Source organism: Nasonia vitripennis, chromosome 4, assembly GCF_009193385.2.
Source record: "Nasonia vitripennis strain AsymCx chromosome 4, Nvit_psr_1.1, whole genome shotgun sequence".
Taxonomy (NCBI): Eukaryota; Metazoa; Arthropoda; class Insecta; order Hymenoptera; family Pteromalidae; genus Nasonia; species Nasonia vitripennis.
This window is the reverse complement of record NC_045760.1, coordinates 16,120,382-16,139,461: the sequence shown is the minus strand read 5'-3', so window position 1 is coordinate 16,139,461 and position 19,080 is coordinate 16,120,382. Positions and strand designations below refer to the sequence as shown.

The window sequence follows — 19,080 nt, the reverse complement described above, 5'->3', positions numbered from 1 at the left end:
GAAATCTGCTGTGGCAGATACTTTGGCAATACTTTTTATAATAACTGCACAATTTTACTGACCTCTATCTAAAAAAGAAAATTAATTTTACTGGTCATGAACCTTTCAGAATGCATACATTGAAAGGCTTTTTTAATTCTTTTTTAGTTAGAGGTCTCTAAAATTGTACAGTTATTATAAAAAGTATTGCAAAACTATCTACCGTAGCAGATTTTATTTAACTTAACCCTGTGACACAGTTTACCTGAACAGCCAGATGCGCAAACTGGTATGCGCCTCTGGCTTCACAGGTAAACAGCCACACAGAGTAGAGGTAAATGAAATCTGCTGTGGCAGATACTTTGGCAATACTTTTTATAATAACTGCACAATTTTACTGACCTCTATCTAAAAAAGAAAATTAATTTTACTGGTCATGAACCTTTCAGAATGCATACATTGAAAGGCTTTTTTAATTCTTTTTTAGTTAGAGATCTCTAAAATTGTACAGTTATTATAAAAAGTATTACAAAACTATCTACCGTAGCAGATTTTATTTAACTTAACCCTGTGACACAGTTTACCTGAACAGCCAGACGCGCAAACTGGTATGCGCCTCTGGCTTCACAGGTAAACAGCCACACAGAGTAGAGGTAAATGAAATCTGCTTTGGCAGATACTTTGGCAATACTTTTTATAATAACTGCACAATTTTACTGACCTCTATCTAAAAAAGAAAATTAATTTTACTGGTCATGAACCTTTCAGAATGCATACATTGAAAGGATTTTTTAATTCTTTTTTAGTTAGAGGTCTCTAAAATTGTACAGTTATTATAAAAAGTATTGCAAAACTATCTACCGTAGCAGATTTTATTTAACTTAACCCTGTGACACTGTTTACCTGAACAGCCAGACACGCAAACTGGTAATGCGCCTCTGGCTGTTCAGGTAAACAGTGTCACAGGGTGAAGTTAAATAAAATCTGCTACGGTAGCTGGTTTTGCAATACTTTTTATAACAACTGTACAATTTTACTGACCTCTATCCAAAAAAGAATTGAAAAATCTTGTCAGTGTATGAATTCTCTACTCTACTCTGTGTCATACTTTACCTGTAAAGACACACCCGCAAACTGGTATGCGCGTCTGGCTATATATTACAAAGCTATTTGTCTCAGCAAACTTGACTTAACAAATTTTGTTCAACACATACCTGCTAGATAGCAATCCAGTTGAGAGTCCTCCAAGATGATGTTATTGGAAAGTGCGATGGATGGTCAGCTTCTTAAATCTGCTCTCCGTTTGTGAACCTGCAACTACAAATATATTGTAAACAAAAACTGTAAATTTATACGATGGGAATCTATGGCAAATAAAAAGGAAATGTTGAGAGTCGTCCAGTTGATGTTGCTGGAGACTGATGAACTGTCAGCTTTTCACTCGCAGCTGATAAGGCTGGGCTTTCCTGTACAGCCGCCTGGACAGGCCTTCTATGCTGTTGCTACCCTCGATGATAACTTCTGCTTTTCCAGTGACTACATGAAGGTGATCCAACGTAGTTTTATTGATTTCCCTCTAAAAAACACGATACCCAAAGAGGAAGTTTTCACATGATTGCAGGAATGTAAGCCAACATTTTCTTGAAGACCAAGATATTAGTCTGCTGCACCATACATTTTATTTTTTCCAAAAAGCTGCTTCCTATGGTCAGCCTCTTCCCACCGCATGTTCAAGTTTGTTGGCCGATGTTCAATTACTGCTACAACTTTGTACTGACCCTGCTAAATAAACAAATTACTTGAAGTAAACAATTTTATAGAATAATTCAAATGCAATGTCCTAACAATCAATCTCTGTTTTAATTTTGATTAAATATGACTGAGATTGATTGTGAGGTTAGGTCAAAGTATACATACTCATGGTTATGTTTTTGAAGACTCCGAACTGCACAAAACTCATGAGAAATACTGCACTAGAGTTAATAACTGCACTACACACATAGTTTTCGTTTTATAACTCTTGTAAATATATTTATTTAAACTTCTACTGCTGCTCCAATTTGTACTACTGCGCGGTGCTAGAGTAAACGTAGACTGCTGCAGAAGACACATCTCCAAATATGATGGCGTCTGCTTTGCATCCTTGCTCCGAAACGGGATATTGTATTAAAAAAATTACTTAATTTCTGAACAACAAAATGCATTGCAACATCATCGCTGTTTTTTATAAGTTACATTGCAAACAAACAGCGCAGTGTACTGAAAAATTGCAGGCAAATTGTCACTTCAACATGTCCCGCAATTTGTCGGCACGCGTGCTGACAATTTGCCTGCTTACAGTGCGCCTGACAAAAGCTGACCGCAAAATGACGGCAATATGACGGCAAACGCGCCGAGCAACGGTTGCGCTGATGTTGCTCAGCATGCGATGTTTTCTGGGTATATATATATATATATATATATATATATATATATATACACACACAACTTTTCATATATACGCATATGCGTGCTCTGCATGCTTGCACAATGACGTTTCAAAACAAAACAGAGGCTCGTCATATTTTCCTTCGAAAGCATATTTTTAAGTGAAACTATGCGAGAAAACCTGACTCGTATCGGTGAGTGGTGAGATGCTGCGTAATTTGATAAATTTGCATTGCCTTGGAAAATGTCAAAGAGCCTGGAATTACTCGAAATCGAGAAGTGTATTGCTTCAAGGTTATGGTACACAGCTTCTGCCATCCTCACCACGGAAATCGAAAGTCATTACCTGGCCAATTACACCAGGGATGATATTGAGCATTTTCACGAACTAATAAACACTACTATGTAAGTTTCAGAGATAAATAAGCATTTTTACGCATTATAAGAAGGTCAATACTTTGAAGGATAATTGTTTATAAATATGCACATTGTTATCTTAAGACGCAATATTAAATGCGACAGAATTATTTTTAATCAATGTTGTTATTCATTTTTCATGTTCAGCGCTGCATCTGAGAATAAGGAGCAATATGAATGGATTAGTTATAAGTTGTTGTTATGGCTCGACAAGCGCAATTCAGCAAAAACCAAAGAAAAATTGGATCTTATACAATTTCATTCCAATTTAAAGTTAATTAGTAATGAAATTCCAGAAGCAGTAGAAAAGGTACAATATTTTTATTATTATAAACAATGATTCATATGTCCTAAATATAGATTATACATGTTTATTAGTGCCATATTGTAAAAAGCTTTTGCGTGAAATCTTAAAATATCAAAGTTTATAATTTAAAGAGTGTGTCTCCGCGGCTGATATCGCGTACGCGAAAAAAAAATGTAGCGTACGCGAGAAAATTTTAGCGTACGCGAAAACCACAGACAATTTTCCGGAAAATTTTTTGCGTACGCTACTAATCAACCTTTCGCGTGCGCTAAATCTGTCGCGCATGCTAGAAAATTAACTTTTCGCGTACGCTAGAATAGTATACTATACCACGGGAGCCGAAAATTGCAATTAAAGTTTGCATTTTGAGGTTAGAGTGGTATAAATGAACTTTTTTTTTTTAGCAATTCTTTCGCGTGCGCTAAAGTGCTCCAAATTTTCTTGTAAGAAGCGAACGGAGTACTTGTATGAGAGATGGAGCGAGAGATTTTCGCATACGCTAGAATTTTTCTTGTTTAGGCAATTCTTTCGCGTACGCTAAAGTGCTCTACATTTCCTATATATAAAAGAAGCAACAAGAGTGACTTATGAAGGATGAATGAAACATCTCTATGTATAAGTACTCCGTTTGCTTCTTATAAGAAAATTTGGAGCACTTTAGCGTACGCGAAAGAATTGCTCTTAAAAATACTAACGTGCCTGAAAAGTTTATATCTAGCGTGCGCGAAAGATCTAGCGTACGCGAAAGGTTGATTTTTCTAGCGTGCGCGACAGATTTAGCGCACGCGAAATTTTCCCGGAAAATTTGTTAGTTGATTTCGCACACGCTACAATGTTTTCGCGCACGCTAAATTACATTTCGCGTACGCGATATCGGCCGCGGAGACACACTCTAATTTAAATATTGGTTTGAGATTTTTTAACTAATAAGAACTAATAAATAGAACTATATTATTAAATTTACTTGAAGTTATTGTTTTGATTATGTTATACATTTTAAATGCGGTACCTATATTTTTTCACTTTTTAGGAATTGTTGGAATTATTTGAAGCGATCTTGCGTGCAAAACAAGGAGATACGCTATGTACAAAGAAAATTTCGATTGAATCATCCCAGTTTCTAGAAGCAAGTCTATGTACAAGACCAGCATTAACTTGTTGGCTTGTAAATGATTTATTACACATATGGCCTACTTCATTTTTTCCTTCAGATTCAGTTTTACAAGATCTGTACTCAAGTGCATTAAAATTAATAACTGAGAAAAAAAGTATAAATGAATACTATGGTGCACTTTTATGTATGTTATCAAAATTAAATTTAATAGAGACCAAGGAAGATCAACTATTAAGTTGGCTTTATCCTCACTTATTTAATACCTGTGACCCTGATCACATAGAACTGGCATTATACTCTAGAAAAAATACAAAGTTCTTACAAGAATGGCACAAGTTTCTAGATGATCAAAATGATAGAATAGTACCTATAGCTAGTGTGGAGAGTGCTCAAAAAATTAGCAATGTGATATTTTCCACAAATGGCAATAATTTGAATGAGCCTCAACTGCATGTTAAAGAACTTACATTACGAGTAGCAAAACGAGGAGTTCACTGGTTATTAGATATCTTGGTAAGATTTTTTTATAATGAAATAAATATTAATAAATTGATATCATTCAGACATATGTAATAATATGGTTTTTCTTATAGGACATGTGTTCAGTGTTGGTAGAGAATGGAGATTACGATAAGACTTCCAGAATATTATCCTGCCCTTTACTAAGAAATCTTTGGCCCTCACTTTTGCTTAATTTTCTGCACAATTTATCCCAAATACAAATCACTGCCGAAGCAGAAACATGGCAAAAGAGTTTAAGCATTTGTGAGTCACTGAAATTTCTACTCAATAAGTGCAGTTATACTCAGTACGAGTATAATGAGCCGATTCTCGTCAATCTCAATGCGTCTTTAAACAATCATCTAAATGTAGTCAAATGGATCTTAGAGTATAGAAAGAAATATGTTACCAATGCCATAGACCAGAATCTGTCTGTCAAACGCATACTCCATGGATTGCAAGACTACTGCATTCTTACGGTGCTCAAGAGAAGCATCAACATTCACGAATGTGACTACAACGAGATAGAAGATTTACTGAAAAACCGCAACGAAGCCTCTACAATCTTCAGATCATATCGAGCAATGCAGTCAGCTTTAGAAGCTATATTGACATACGAGCTGCACAATACGCGAGGAAAGAATGCAGCCACAATACATTTCACTGAAATGGAATTTCTATTAAATGGCATAAATCCTCTAGCCTTGCGAATTGAAGTCATCCAAAACGTCTTCTCTATGCTGTTCCTTCGTCATGACTCGCACTTTAACGTTACAGAAAATACATCGGAGGAAGAAGATTACAATACTGCTTTGTCAGAGAAAGAAAAGCATAGCTCGGCTTATGAGAGCAAGGAATCTGACACGCAAAAGCGCTATGGCTTTGTATGTAACAAGTACTCAGTCAGAAGTTTGATCCGCCACTTAAAAAAGTGTGTAATCCAGGTAGGCATTGATTTTGCTAAGTTGAGAAGAGAAACTGGTAGCACCAACGATTTGGAGACTCTACAGATAAGTATTTTTGCCATGGATAGCGCTTTGTCCGATGCCTTCTGGCGATTAGAGTTATTAACAAGTCCAGAATTCGTCGAAAGTAAGGACGACGCAGTTGAGAATTCAATTGTCGTCTCGAGTGATGCGGAAAATGTCATAGATGAGAAATTGACCTTTTCATTTCGTCTGAAGAGTAAATCTATCTTTTACACCCAGCAGACTGACAGCTCGTCAGAAGAAGGCGATCGAGATTTAAAATCTGATGTGGACGGATCCTCAGAGACTGGTTCAACTGACGCCAACAACAAACGCTTGAAAAGGAGCCGAGCGCACGTCTCGTTAACTGTAGTTGACGGAATGACCATGAAAAATTCTAATTCCAAATTCATTATTAATTTAATGCTGGCATCCAAAGAGAGCTTGGTACTTCAATGTTTGTGGAAAGGCGACTACGCAAGAGCCCAACAAGTCATAGAGGTAAGTCTTGAATCAAAGGTTTTTAATAGCACTTTCAAATTTTTCGTAAGCATCTTGTTCGAATATTGTTGGCTCGTATTTTATGGTCTGTGCAGCAGACTTTTGTTTGTCATTGGTGGTTGACTCTACAAGAATACCTGGTGGATTTTCGGAAAAGTACTTTTTCTCAATCATGATGATTTTTCTTGGAAAGCAGAATTTACAGCGAAAACAGCAACAGCACCAACCTAGAATACAGAAAATTTAAAAATTATATTTGAAAAACACTACACATAGCTTTATGTTAAAAACAATTAACCTTTTTGGCACCAGCAAGGGATAGCAATAATCACATAAATGCATAGCCAAACTTTTGTGATTTTCCATACTTTCGCGAGCACCTTTTTAGCTTCATTGCGATTTTTAACATGTTGAAGATCAGATATTGCACATTCAATTGCTTGAATCCCATACTTTGAGCTTTCGAACGCAGAACAGTTTCGCGGTTTTTTGAAGTCGAACGTTTTCTTTGCTAAATTTTTTAAGGTTTTCTCTATTTCATCGTCGGTGAAGTTGTATGTGAAATTGTTGGCTTTTATCTCTTCGATTTCGGAGCTGTACTCTGGAAATATCTTTTCATATTCCAAAGATTTTTTGGTTTCATTTGTCGTAGTCGGTTCCATAGACGTTACCGTTGTGTTTTGCGTAAGCTTTTCTCGTGAATCATTATGATCTTTCTTCTTTGTTGTAAAATTGAATGGTTCACTAGTAAATATTTTCATTGCTTCTGTATTGATTGTTAAGTTTCTCGAAAAAGATCCTGTTGATTCGCCATCATAAGTTCGCGTGCTTGTTTCGGTAGTCATACGAGATCTTGCTAAGATATTTTCTGTAGATTGATTACTAGATATCGTGGTGTTTTCTTCAGCATTTTTATTGGTTGTAAAAGTTGCTTTAGGCTCGTTGTCAGAAGCTGTAGCGGCGCTGGCCGTATTGGAGTAGAACTCTGTAGATAATCTCGTTAATACATCATCAATGTCTAAAGTAGATGCCTGGTAATCGGCTGTGTGTCCATTTTTATCTTTTGACTTTGTCATCTCTTGATTATCTGTCGTCGATCGTTGGGTATTTTGTATAATAGGAGCTTTCTCAGAATATGCATTTGTTGTCGTCGGAACTGATATAGATGTATCACTTGAAATTAAATTTTCAAATATTCCATTTTCCGACTCACTTTCGATATCTGTATTTGAAGAAAATGTTTCATTAGAAGTAGACTCTTCGGTAGTTGAAGGCGTATGGATGATTTCAAGTTCTTGTACGTTTTCGAAGTCGCCAGAGAAATTGTCTGTTGTTGATTCATCTTCCTTTTCCTCATAATCGTCATTGCTCTCATCTTTTTCCCGTTTAAAGTTTTTACGTCTTAGCCGTTTGAAATCAAACGTTAATTGCAGTTTTCTTGTATGAAAATTATTTTGCATGAACATGTTTAAATCTGCTCTAGAATACCGATTCCATAGTTAGTATACATAACGATATTTTATTTTTTTACTTTATTCCATCAACTAATAAGTACCTACCTCTCAGAGGTTTACTTGTAGCTGGGGAAATTATTCGGTTGTATCGTATCACATAAGAATGCAAAGGTGTGTACTTTTCTTTATCTTCAACAAGAGATTCAATGTGGTCAATGTCTTTCGGTTGAATCATTTCACTCTCATCTGCATCATAATCTTCATTGTCAGAAGAAATAACAAACGTTCGAGTATCTTGCAAATCCACCTATAAATAAAATCGACAGACTTTAAAAAAAATCAATCATGAAAAATTGTTTTCCAAAATTTGTTTTAACCTTTTGAGATGATATTGAACAATCTACCAAATTTATAACCCATAGCATTATGAGTAAAGATAAACTGATTTTCCTCGCTGAGTTGCAAGTCATCGCTACAATTTTAGTATCAATACTATCAACTTCTTTGCAGATGTTTAATATGAAAAACACGTCGTTGGACGGTCAAGTTCGCCTGTCAAAGGCCATGCAAAATTTTCGAAATGATATGAAGAAACAAATGAACAGTTTGGATACCGTAGATTCCGCTAAAAATAGCAAAGAACTTCAAATCTTGGAGGTAACTTGACTGCTAAAATTATTCTAATTCAAATGAAGTATTTCATAGAAAAAAAGAAGAAAAAGTCATAAAATTGGGTAAAATTGCAGAATGTTCGACGAGCAGCCCAGGGCGGCTACCAGAGTTCCCGCATCGCGAATCAACTGGAGACTTTCCTGGCCTCTCAAGAGTCTAATGCGCGTTTGCTGTGCTCTGACGCGACCGGAGCTCGTGAGATCCTAACGTTATGCGTGCTTGATCTCGCACTGACTATGGTCCAGCAGAATCAGCAGAATTCAACTAGCCTCCTGGACGTAGCCACGAAGTATCTCAAATTGTCGCGCGATCTCGAGGGCACGCGCCACGCTGCGCACTTTATGGATGTCTACCAGTTGGTGCATGAGGGCCAACTGACCAATAGCCGTTCGGTACCGGCAGCTTTATGCGACACAACAATACCTCTTAGGATCAAGGAGTGGAGAGAGAAAACAGACTTTTGGCGAGAACTCTCCAACAAGGTCAAGCAGTTCCAAGTGACCCAGTCAATGCTAGACAAATTAGATAATAAGATGAGTGGCGAGGGCTCAACTTCATTGCCTGCTCAAAAGGTCTTCCGCGAGATTATTGCACTTTGTGGAAATACGCAGAACTATCTGCATAAAATCCTTGCGCATCTGCAGGTTTTGCTCACCCTGCTCTTGAAGGTTCCTAATGGTGAGTACCGATACTTTGCTTTTTTTTCTCTAATACTTGACTGCTGAGGCATTTCGTCATTTTGTTGCAATTCAATTACAGATGAAGTACTGGCTAGGACTGAAACGGTCTTACTGAGCGACTCTTTAGATTCCTATTTTGGTCATCAAATATTTGACTTGAATATTGAGCCCGAAAGTCTTGAAATCATAGCCAATAAGCTCGGAGTTAATTTAGTTCATAATATATTAGTCAATTGTTGTCCCAAGCTTACTTGCTATGACTCGCTGCACACTGTGTGCGGTGACACGTGGGGCTGCATCATTCTCAATAAAAATACGAATGAAAAAGTAAGTAGTCATTAGCTCATGTTTGGAATTTATGTCAGAATATTTAATTATTTAAATATACTTCGATATTTCGCATTTTAGGTTGCTGATGATCACAAAACGCAAGATCCAAATCAGTGCGTGGCGAATATTTTATTAGAATTACTACAAACTATTAAACGATTATACCCAGATCGTGCACGTATAGCAAACAAGAATTTAGATGAACTTTCCAAAGATAGCAAAATAGAGCAAGTTTTAGGAAAATCGAAAATTTTGGAATTTTTAGATTTGAGTGAATTATCCGTTGGCGAGCATACTTTAGCTTTTTTCTTAAACCTTTGGAATCTATTATTTTTACATGCTCAGCTAACTCTTTGGGTGACTGAGCCACCTTTAAGCGCTCTTAGACATTATATTTCATTATCGTCGATCTACTATCACGTAGGAGACTTAGGACGCATTTCTTTAGCAACTTTAAGATCCAAATTACTTGGCTGCATGTCATGGGAACATGAATTTTTTTCGCGTACTGAAGATCTCAATGAAGTTGTATGGCAAGATTTAGATCTTACACATGACCCTCGTGTAATATTTGCTATGGCAAATGAATTTCATGAAACGCCAGCAATCCATGTAAGTATTTCATTTGTTATTACCAATTTATCACTTGCGACGTGAAACCTGCAGGAAAGAACTTATCATATTAATTTATGTATTTTTATTTATTTAGATTTATCATCCTCAATCTCTTAACAAAGATTTAAATCAAGGACTACATGATTACCTCGAGTGTTACTCTCAAAAACAATCTGAATCTAATATGGAAAATAAGGATTCGACATGTATACAACTACCAGAATTAGTTCAGCGTTATGAAAAATTTGTAGAAAAAAATTCATCAAATTTAGATTATATTAATGTACACACACATCACAACCAATTGTGCCAAAATGTATTTTCTGTAAGCGATTTCTTGGGTAAATCACATAAAATTATTTACAAGTATGAACCAGCCATGACTTCATATGAAATACTTGTCAAATATGAAAAAGTTAATTTGCCGAAAGCAGAATTGACAATGAAACGAAGTATGAGTTCCAGTTACTATAATTCTTCGTCCTGGTCTTTGAGGTCCATAAAACCCAACGTTTTACATTACTTGGAAGGACATTGTTGGCTGCTTTCATACTTGGTTAAACGTGTTCACGACGAAACTTCATCCATGCTTGAAAGTTGCTGTGATAATCTTCAGAGAACTGCCTGTTTCGAGAACAATTCTACTTCTCCCTGGATCTTAACCTTGGCTGCGGCATTATTTGACGACAATCCAATTCTCGCTAGTTTACAGGAAAATTTGTCGTTAAACGATTTATGGCTATATTTGGAGAAATGTTTGAAGGACGATCGAATTGAAGACTGTCTCGATGTAATAAATGCTCTGCCAAGTAAATTACTGATGAAATGCACAGAAATCCAATGTTTGAAAGATAAACTATTATGTCAGTTGATTTACAAAATGGAGGATAATCTGGTTGCGGAAAAGTTATTGCAATACATTTATCAGATAAAAGATATTAATGTTTTAGCACTGACCATACTTTCTAATATCAATAAATGGCCGGTTCACTTATGCCAGGATGCTTTATTCCATGCACTGCACCATAAAGATAAGCATAAACTTCCATCGCACTGTAGGTTAAAAATGAACGAGACACTCTGTAGAGTTACGGTTTTCTATAAAATGCTGCCTTATTGTAAGAATAAAGAACTAGATACAAGAGAGGCCACTTGGTACGATGTCGTAAACTGCACTGAAAAAACAGATCCAGTTTGCATAATTCAATCGCTCATAGAAGTCGATAAATTTGAATTATGTCTTGAATGGTTAGAATATCAATCATTTTCCACGGAGATACAATCGTTAGCTACACAAGATCTTCTTATCGGTTTATTGAAAAACGATGAATCAGATTTTAAGAATGCCCGTAAAGTAAGTAGCTATTTCAGTAGCTCATTCTATATACATATTTTGATAATTTTTCAAGTATTTGCAATAGTACAATTTTATTCTATATATTTTTTCTAGTTATTCACGGCGCTTCCAATAAGACAATCAATAAAAATGTGTAAAAACGTTCTCAAAAGATTGGAGTCAATCAGGGCAATGAAATTCGTTATTGAATATTTACTTGAAAACTGTGAAGTTGAAAAGGCAGTTATGTATCATAAAGCTCAAATCGGCGTAGAAATTCTCGACCAGTTAGAGCCTAGAGACAGAGTTCACTACATTCAGTTGATAAAAGAACCCCTTTTGATGCTGGAACAACTGCTTATGAATTGTAAATTTGAAAATCTTCGCAAAATAGTTAACGTTATTCAACGATCTGATAATCTTCAAAAGGCTGATATTACAATAGAAAATTTTGATAAAATAGTCAGGTTCTATGCAGGAAAATCTTTAGATTTTAGAGTATCTCTGCAGCGAGATGGGATAGACACTAAATCTAAGGACAATTCAATTCTCGCATCTTCGTCAGATAATGAAAGTAGAAGCGATGAATTTGTAATGCCAGTGAATGTACCAACAAAGCAGGAATGGATTCCCAATGACAAAGTATAATTGAAATAGTTATAATGAACTTTAATTTATTTCTATGCATCTATAATTATTATGATGTCTTTATCTTTTAGGCTAGAGAGTGTAATTGCTGTAAAGCAGTTATATTTTCCATGTTTAATCGGCGACATCATTGTCGACGATGTGGTCGAGTAGTTTGTGCAGCATGCTCTCAGCAACGAATGCAAGTTAGTAGTTATCCTAAATCAGTTCTTGTAAGAGTTTGTGATGATTGCAAAAAGCAAACAGTACTCCAGATGCAGGCAGCACAAGGATCATCCTCAACGGCGAGTAGTGTGGCCTTAGAATGTTGGAAACTCACAACGGATGAAATGCATAATCAGACGGTCAGAGAAGAATTTTCGTTCGAATACGCTCCTAATATATCTCTGTGCCTAGCCATTCTTAGTCTTCATTCGGATCACAAAGCTTATGCAAGGTAAAAAATGAAAATTCTAAAAATGTATGTAGAACAAAATCAGCATAGTTAAGTACAAACCTTTTTTTCCATAGCTTCCTGCTTGATAGATGCGATGAAATGAAGAGACTTCTACAGCCGGTGACTGCTGGACGCGTTAATCCTGAGATCGATCACGTGCTGATCATCAAAATGATTCGATCATTGTTGGTAGCAGTTAAAGTCAAATGTGCTAAGCTTGGCTTAAACGCTGGATTGGCTCATTGCGATCGTTTTCTTTCTCAAGTCGACCTTATTGCTACACTCGTCCAGTCTGACTGCCTAGCTCTCATACCGTCGGATGACAGTCTGGATGAGCACGCGTTAAGAAAACTTCGTGATCTACTCACAGAAAAAGAACAGTGGACTCTCGCGTTGGATGTCAGCACCAAATCAGGCTTAGATACTCAAGGAGTTTGGGCAGCTTGGGGAAAAGCCTGCTTGAAGGTAAACTTTGTGCTTTATTTTCGTTAATATTTTTAGTTTGTTTAAGGCTTCAAGTCAAGATTATTATTAATTTTACAGGTGGGTTATTTGGATCGAGCCAGAACGAAATTTTCTCACTGTTTAGAAAAAGTTTTGTACGAAAATTTTGACGATTGGGTTCTTTTGTCTTATCCGGATACTGAATATGCCAGCAAAAGTAGTGAAGATTCATTAGAGATTCAAAGGCAGCGAAAGTCAGAAAGTGCAAAGAATGATTCGCCGGGACGTAAACGGCAAACGATTAAAAGTCGGCCAGTCAAGGATCCCCCTTTGCTAGTAGAGATTTTACAAATTTTGGAAAACCAAAGTCAACTGAATCCTGATCATTCTCAAACTGCTGTTCAATCCAAGTCCAACGTAGCCCAAGAAATCATAACGACATTGAATAGTCTGAAGGCCATAAGCCAAGGCCAATGCTCTTTTGTTCATAACTGGAATTCGCGTAGTATTTATTATGACGAGAGTCTTTATTATCTTTTGACTTATGGAAGCTCCAATTCCATTCTGGAGTTTTTTGTAAAGCATGAGGAATTCAATAAGTGTTTAGGATTTGTGTTAGAAAACAATATCGAGCCTGAGTTATTCTTTAATGCGGTATATCTACGTTGTTTAAATATGGGAAATGTTCAGAAACTTCTGGATGCTATAAGAACTGATGACGCCAGTCTTTTAACATGGAAAAAATATTTAGTCTATACTTGTCACAGTCTAGACAAAAAACAGTTACTCCATACACTCTATCATCTGCAATTATTCATGAGAGATTTCATTAGAGCTGCGATGACGTGTATACGATTTTATAAAAATGATGCACGGGATTACATCGATCTGTGTTCTAAATCTCATTTCCTAATTGAAGCGCAAAAACATTTAGAAACGGAGCTAAACGTAGAAAATCTAAGTAGGAAACGAAGAAAAAGTATAAGTTCTTCTCATAGCGGTTCTCACGGAGGTCTTACGATGGAAATGGAACCCTCCGAAATTGACAAGCATATGAACACGATATCTAGGCAATTGGAAATAGCTAAATTTTTAGGAAACGCGGAAAAAGAGGGTCGATCTGTTGGTCCATACTTAAAACATTTACTCGACATGGATACGGATAATGCACATTTCGAAGAATTGCCAACATTATTTGGAAATCAACAGCAGAAAACTCGTCTTGCTGTGCTAGCAATATTATGCGGTCGAGATGCAGAAGAAGGTTTTGGAATTGCTTTCAGAATAATGCAAGGTAATGTGACTCTTTTTTGGGAATTAGTAAAAAAAAATAGAACTGAATTACTAACATATATCCAACAACATTTTTTTAGATTATAATTTACGCGCACAAAAAGTATATTCCTTAGCTGGTCATGTATTAGCATTAGAAAAGAAAATAAGTTCAATAGAGCAACTAATCAAGTGCTGCAGAAGTTCAGGAGCACCTGATTCACAGGCTATATCTGATCGTGTCCTAACGCATTGTGTAAAGCTCCTGCTTCACAATTTTCAAATGGAGTCAAATTCTGATTTCAAAGATCGGATCGATTCTTTGATTAGATTAATTAACGACGTTGAATTAAAGGTATTATATCTTTTTAATATTTTCTTCGAATAGATTTAAACAATTGATACAATTTTGCTTTCATTATCCTTTTTACATTTTTCAGATAAGTGCATATATAGAAAGCAAACAGTTAAAAGCTGCTTATCTTCTCGCCGTTAAACATCAAAGAGCTCAAGATATTAGAAAAATTTTGAAAGAAGCTGATAGACTTGGGCAGAATGCTATTAGATCCATTTGTACCAAATGGTTAAAGCAGACACAAAATTCCTTATGAAAATAGGAATGGGAGGGAGGAGATAATTATCAACATTTTTAGCTTACAAAGCTTTTATTGTATTCAAGTGTAATAGGGCACGTTGTCCTTACACAGTAAATCATATTTTTATTTTATTTATTTAAGCAATACGGGCGAATATAGTAATTAAAAGTTTTACTTTATATTGTATCGCGAGATTTCAATATTGTCGCGAGTTGCGTCGTACATTAATAACAATTAAAACGACAATATGTATACTACAATGAAATAACAATTTCTCGAGCGTAACGAGACTGCCAAACCACATAGTGATGTAATGTTAGTGGTACTGGCATGTAATAACCAAATTTTAGTATGGGTCTGTGATATGTATTACATGGAATAACAAATGTTAGTAATTGATTATGTTAATCTGCAATGTATGTGCAAGCTGAAATTTCTACTGTATTTGTGCATCTACTAAACTGTCCGCAAAAATAAATTTATACACTGGTGGAAAGTTAACATAATAAACATAAGACTAACAAAACAGTGAAAATTTAATAGTTTTCAATTCAACTCAATTTTATTATGTTAAAGTAATATTACAGTATTTTTGATAACAGAGTTAAAATAGCACTCCGAAATAATTTTTGTGAAGTCTAAAAAAAAATTTCTACCAGTGTATGAGTTAGGGTAGATTATAATATAAATGAAAGTATGTAATAAAAAGTAATAAATAGTACATAATTATGATTTTGTGAAGTACTGTCTTAGTGGAATGTGTTCGATGATTAACAAAAACCGATGACAGACTAGATAGATGCCAAAAAGGGCAATCTTATTATTTTGTAGAACGTATATAGATCACAAAAATAGCAGTTCTGTCTCTCACATTTTCTTTTTTTTTAAAATCAAACAAATTATACATCTTTATATACGTATATATAAAATACAATGTATAAGTCTTTATCTCTTATGATTCTTCTTCTGCTTTCTCTGCTTCACTGTCATTACCTTCAGTAAGCCTTTGTTCATATTTTTCAGCAAACTTAGGATCCATATGTTTGATTGACGTTACCAACATCTCCTTTTCTTGTTCGGACCAATTTTGACTCCACTCTCGAAAGAGCTTAATACGACACTGGAAAAGGCTTGGTGGTCTACTGGAATTTTCTTTCCCAAGATTTTCAATACCAGTAAGTAAACCATTTACTAGTCCTGAAGAACTACATCTTTCCAGTAATATACCCACAAAATCGTCTCTTTGCATTTCTGACCACTCTTGGAACCATTCTATAACGTACCGAATTTGTGCTTGATTCGATAAAGTTGTCGACATTTTTCATCTAAAAAAAGGTTTGTTTTTTAAATTGATAAGCGACTCACTGAATTCATTAGTTTATTACTGATTGAGCTAATTCAAGCACCGCTTAAAAGAGGTTAGAAAACCGTAATTTAATTTCGACCATTTTATGTTGGGGAATGTTGAGCATAACATTTTATCTGATAGTAAATTGATAACACTTAAATTACCAATTATAGTACGTTGTATCCGTCCTTTTAAGGCGCAATATTCCTTTCCCTTGTCGGTTTTTGTTTACATTCACGTATACCACGGCTTCCTGCCATTCGCGTAATTGCGGCTTTCCAAGTTCGACTCAGTCACTCTATACTATACGTATATATGCGGCTTCAGAGCGCCTGTTGAGCATTTACGAATATTATTTTTCGAATTTTACGATTTCACTACTGATCGTAAAAAATTAAATATGTCACGTGTACGATTATAAGCTTCTTGAGATTTTATGAATGTTTATTTTTGATTAGATATAAGTAGAGGTGCGAGTGCCGTGTATGTACGATCAATCATCAAATGCAATGAGTAAATGTAAGTGTGTATGTATATGTATATATATGAGTCGGTATGCTAGTATAATATTAGTATATGCATTACTCTGTGATTTTAAGTCTTAAAAAATGAATGATATACTTATTTGTAGAGTGAACAAATTAAATACGCAATCAGAATTTTTATTTTCTTTACTTTATAGTTAATATAGAATATTTACATTTTTTTAATGAACGGAATCGACATCAGTATTTTCATCTATAATATTTGCATTTTTTTGGTTTTGAATTTTCCTCCTCATCTGAATCGTCGTCATCATCAGATTCGTCATTATCGCCTAGATTTTTTCCTATAATAAAAGATGAAAATTCATGTTATCAAATTTTAAGCATATACGGCAATAAAAGAAAATAAAAAAATTAAATATTCAACTTACCTTGGTTCAAGCTTTGTTCAACCTGGACGAGATCCGTAAGAACTTCGTTAACTTTTTGTTGCATGGACTTTAAATTGGAAATTAATGAATTTAAATTATTTCCTTCATTTTTTAAAGTATTCTTGAAGATACACTCCGATTTATTTGTTACTTTAACATTTATATCTAAGTTTTCAACCATCTTACAGCAAAATTTCTTAATATAGTTGAGAAAAAAGGTTATTTAATATTGAATGTTTACAAATGATAACTCAAATAGACAATTTCGATAAATTTTCGTTTCGCTCTCAGTCCCCTATATGTGTCTAGTAGTTCTTTATACTTAGTTGTTTTCTTTTAGTTGTAATTTAACCTATAAATAACATGATTAGCTACTTTACTTTACCCTAACTATATATTGCTTTTGCTTGATGCAGTTGTATATGCATATATATATATATATATATATATATACATATGTGTGTGTGTGTATATATATTTGTTTAGCACGCGTGAAAATGGATAATCCTAACCTCCAATATCATTGAATTTGTGTTTGATGCCAGTTCTGCAGACGTCGACGACATATGCTACGGTCTCGGAATGGTTTTATTAGAGAATGACGCGGTAAACTATTAGTGAATCGTTAATTACTTTTTTAATAATACTTACGATCTACAATTCCGATAATTTTTTGTTTTTAGTTTTTAGTGGAGCTTAACAAACTCTTTGAAAAATCACGAGTTGCAGGCTCAGTGTCACTTACAATTAAACGATGTAAGTAAACAAACCAACATAAGATGACATTATAAAGAATATTTTTGAGAATGAGAAAATATACATTGTTCATACATATTCAATGATCATGTAGTCAATGGACACAACAAACCAGAACCAAGGGAGGGTAGAGCACCTCTGCCACCATCAACCGAGTACCTTTGTTTAGTACGGGCTATACATAAGTCAAAGAAACTCTCAACAATTGTAAGTAAAATCCAAATTTCAATAAATCAAACAATTAAAACTATTTTATTTGAACTAATGTCACCAAACGCTTATTCCGCAATGTAAATGAATGATATCATGAATAAGATAACAGAAGTTTTTAAAAATTAGTACCCTGTGAATTTTGTAAATAATTTTGTTTTAAATGTATATTGGACTGCCACTAATACTTTCCACTCAGCACAAAAAACAATCAATTATATTATTATATTTAACTTTCAGATACATTCTAAGGATGTAAATAAATTTCAGCAAGCATATTGGAATCTGCTGAAAACAAACATAAATGGACTTAAAAAATTGAAAAAAGTTAAATCAGCAAAACCTAAAGCACATTGACAGTTTAAATCTAAATGTTTTATTTTCAATATCTGAGGAATCCTCTGTACAAAACGTTTGTTCTGTACAATTTTGATTGACCCAATTTTAATGGGTAATTATTACATAGAATATATATCTTACTTTTTTTCAGAAAAGTACATTTCTATGAAAGTATAAAAAAGAACAATGTAGTTGTCAATTTATATATTTATTTAGCTTGATTTTTTACACCATTTATTTTTCATCAAACTCCATGTAGCCAAAATAGGGACAAATTGAAGTCCATGGATAATTCATATTATCCCCTGTTACCAAACATTGATTAGCACAACTCAAAAGAACTTCGCCCTATTTAATTGTAAAAAATCATTTGTTAATCAATCCAAAATATAAAAATGTCGTTTTTATATAAATAAAAGTTTATATACCTTAAAACAGTAGTCACATGTGAATAAACATTCATCCACTTTATCCATAGGCCTTGCTTCAACCCAAGAATTTAGCACAGTCACCAAAATAATGAATATAATTTGAAATTCTAAATGTTAACAAATATAAATTAAATTGTATAACATTTATTAATTTTTCTAGAAACTGTAAAAACAAAAATATTAAAAAGAATTATTCTTACTCATAGTAACAAAAATTGATTCACTCTGTCAGTACTTTATCAGACTTTCTATAGAAAATGTATACATTACCTTAGTGACTAGATATTTATATACCAGCTCATAACCAATATAATCCTTCATCAAATATAATATCTGCTGTATCAGAGTTGTGTATGTCCACAGTAGATAAAACCTGTTTCTAA

General features: G+C 34.5%; 4 protein-coding genes across 12 annotated transcripts; 2 read left to right on the top strand and 2 right to left on the bottom strand.

Annotated features, from left to right (window-relative positions):
* The first annotated feature begins 2,460 nt into the window (after positions 1–2,460).
* LOC100114689 lies at positions 2,461–15,567 on the top strand. The gene is made up of 15 exons (XM_008213850.4): positions 2,461–2,811; positions 2,971–3,133; positions 4,161–4,757; positions 4,838–6,214; positions 8,179–8,325; positions 8,415–9,018; positions 9,100–9,347; positions 9,429–9,962; positions 10,060–11,319; positions 11,416–11,943; positions 12,021–12,385; positions 12,460–12,850; positions 12,929–14,123; positions 14,203–14,456; positions 14,542–15,567. The coding sequence occupies exons 1-15, from the start codon at positions 2,651–2,653 to the stop codon at positions 14,710–14,712; spliced, it is 7,995 nt and encodes a 2,664-aa protein (XP_008212072.2). The 5' UTR covers positions 2,461–2,650; the 3' UTR covers positions 14,713–15,567.
* LOC103317097 lies at positions 3,522–8,778 on the bottom strand. Of its 2 annotated transcripts, none has more exons than XM_008213838.4 (4): positions 8,046–8,778; positions 7,774–7,975; positions 6,513–7,693; positions 3,522–6,441 (listed from the first exon to the last, which is right to left on the bottom strand). In XM_008213838.4, exons 3-4 carry the CDS (start codon positions 7,678–7,680, stop codon positions 6,227–6,229), a joined length of 1,383 nt encoding a protein of 460 aa, XP_008212060.1. In that variant the 5' UTR covers positions 7,681–7,693; positions 7,774–7,975; positions 8,046–8,778; the 3' UTR covers positions 3,522–6,226. The 2 variants fall into 2 exon arrangements, with proteins under 2 accessions (XP_008212060.1, XP_008212066.2); XM_008213844.4 differs by having other exon boundaries at positions 6,513–7,688; positions 8,046–8,249.
* LOC100114728 (uncharacterized protein C14orf119) lies at positions 14,748–17,394 on the bottom strand. Of its 3 annotated transcripts, XR_004344846.1 has the most exons (4): positions 16,962–17,394; positions 16,746–16,874; positions 16,210–16,377; positions 14,748–16,022 (listed from the first exon to the last, which is right to left on the bottom strand). XR_004344846.1 is itself a non-coding variant. In XM_031929695.2 (3 exons), the coding sequence occupies exon 3, from the start codon at positions 16,013–16,015 to the stop codon at positions 15,650–15,652; it is 366 nt and encodes a 121-aa protein (XP_031785555.1). In that variant the 5' UTR covers positions 16,016–16,022; positions 16,210–16,377; positions 16,459–16,551; the 3' UTR covers positions 14,748–15,649. The 3 variants fall into 3 exon arrangements, 2 of the variants coding, with proteins under 2 accessions (XP_031785555.1, XP_032454913.1); XM_031929695.2 differs by lacking the exons at positions 16,746–16,874; positions 16,962–17,394 and adding an exon at positions 16,459–16,551; XM_032599022.1 differs by lacking the exons at positions 14,748–16,022; positions 16,210–16,377 and having other exon boundaries at positions 16,699–16,874.
* LOC107981247 (signal recognition particle 14 kDa protein) lies at positions 16,117–18,704 on the top strand. 6 transcript variants are annotated; one of them, XM_032599024.1, is made up of 5 exons: positions 16,117–16,564; positions 17,448–17,567; positions 17,645–17,717; positions 17,812–17,924; positions 18,168–18,704. In XM_032599024.1, exons 2-5 carry the CDS (start codon positions 17,544–17,546, stop codon positions 18,282–18,284), a joined length of 327 nt encoding a protein of 108 aa, XP_032454915.1. In that variant the 5' UTR covers positions 16,117–16,564; positions 17,448–17,543; the 3' UTR covers positions 18,285–18,704. The 6 variants fall into 6 exon arrangements, with proteins under 6 accessions (XP_032454915.1, XP_016842013.1, XP_016842010.1 ...); XM_016986524.3 differs by having other exon boundaries at positions 16,337–16,564; positions 17,507–17,567; positions 18,168–18,701; XM_016986521.3 differs by lacking the exon at positions 16,117–16,564 and adding an exon at positions 16,607–16,996.
* Positions 18,705–19,080: the final 376 nt, after the last annotated feature.

Coding starts and splice junctions, on each gene's coding strand:
- LOC100114689 (XM_008213850.4), top strand. CDS start 2,651: ATGTCAAAGAGCCTGGAATTACTCGAAATCGAGAAGTGTATTGCTTCA. Junction 9,019..9,099: donor GCTCTTGAAGGTTCCTAATG/GTGAGTACCGAT, acceptor ATTCAATTACAG/ATGAAGTACTGGCTAGGACT. Junction 11,944..12,020: donor AATGGATTCCCAATGACAAA/GTATAATTGAAA, acceptor TTTATCTTTTAG/GCTAGAGAGTGTAATTGCTG.
- LOC107981247 (XM_032599024.1), top strand. CDS start 17,544: ATGGTTTTATTAGAGAATGACGCG. Junction 17,568..17,644: donor TTTTATTAGAGAATGACGCG/GTAAACTATTAG, acceptor TTTTGTTTTTAG/TTTTTAGTGGAGCTTAACAA. Junction 17,925..18,167: donor CAAAGAAACTCTCAACAATT/GTAAGTAAAATC, acceptor TTTAACTTTCAG/ATACATTCTAAGGATGTAAA.
- LOC103317097 (XM_008213844.4), bottom strand. CDS start 8,138: ATGACTTGCAACTCAGCGAGGAAAATCAGTTTATCTTTACTCATAATG. Junction 7,976..8,045: donor GTTCAATATCATCTCAAAAG/GTTAAAACAAAT, acceptor TTTTATTTATAG/GTGGATTTGCAAGATACTCG. Junction 7,689..7,773: donor TACAAGTAAACCTCTGAGAG/GTAGGTACTTAT, acceptor ATTCTAGAGCAG/ATTTAAACATGTTCATGCAA.
- LOC100114728 (XM_031929695.2), bottom strand. CDS start 16,015: ATGTCGACAACTTTATCGAATCAAGCACAAATTCGGTACGTTATAGAA.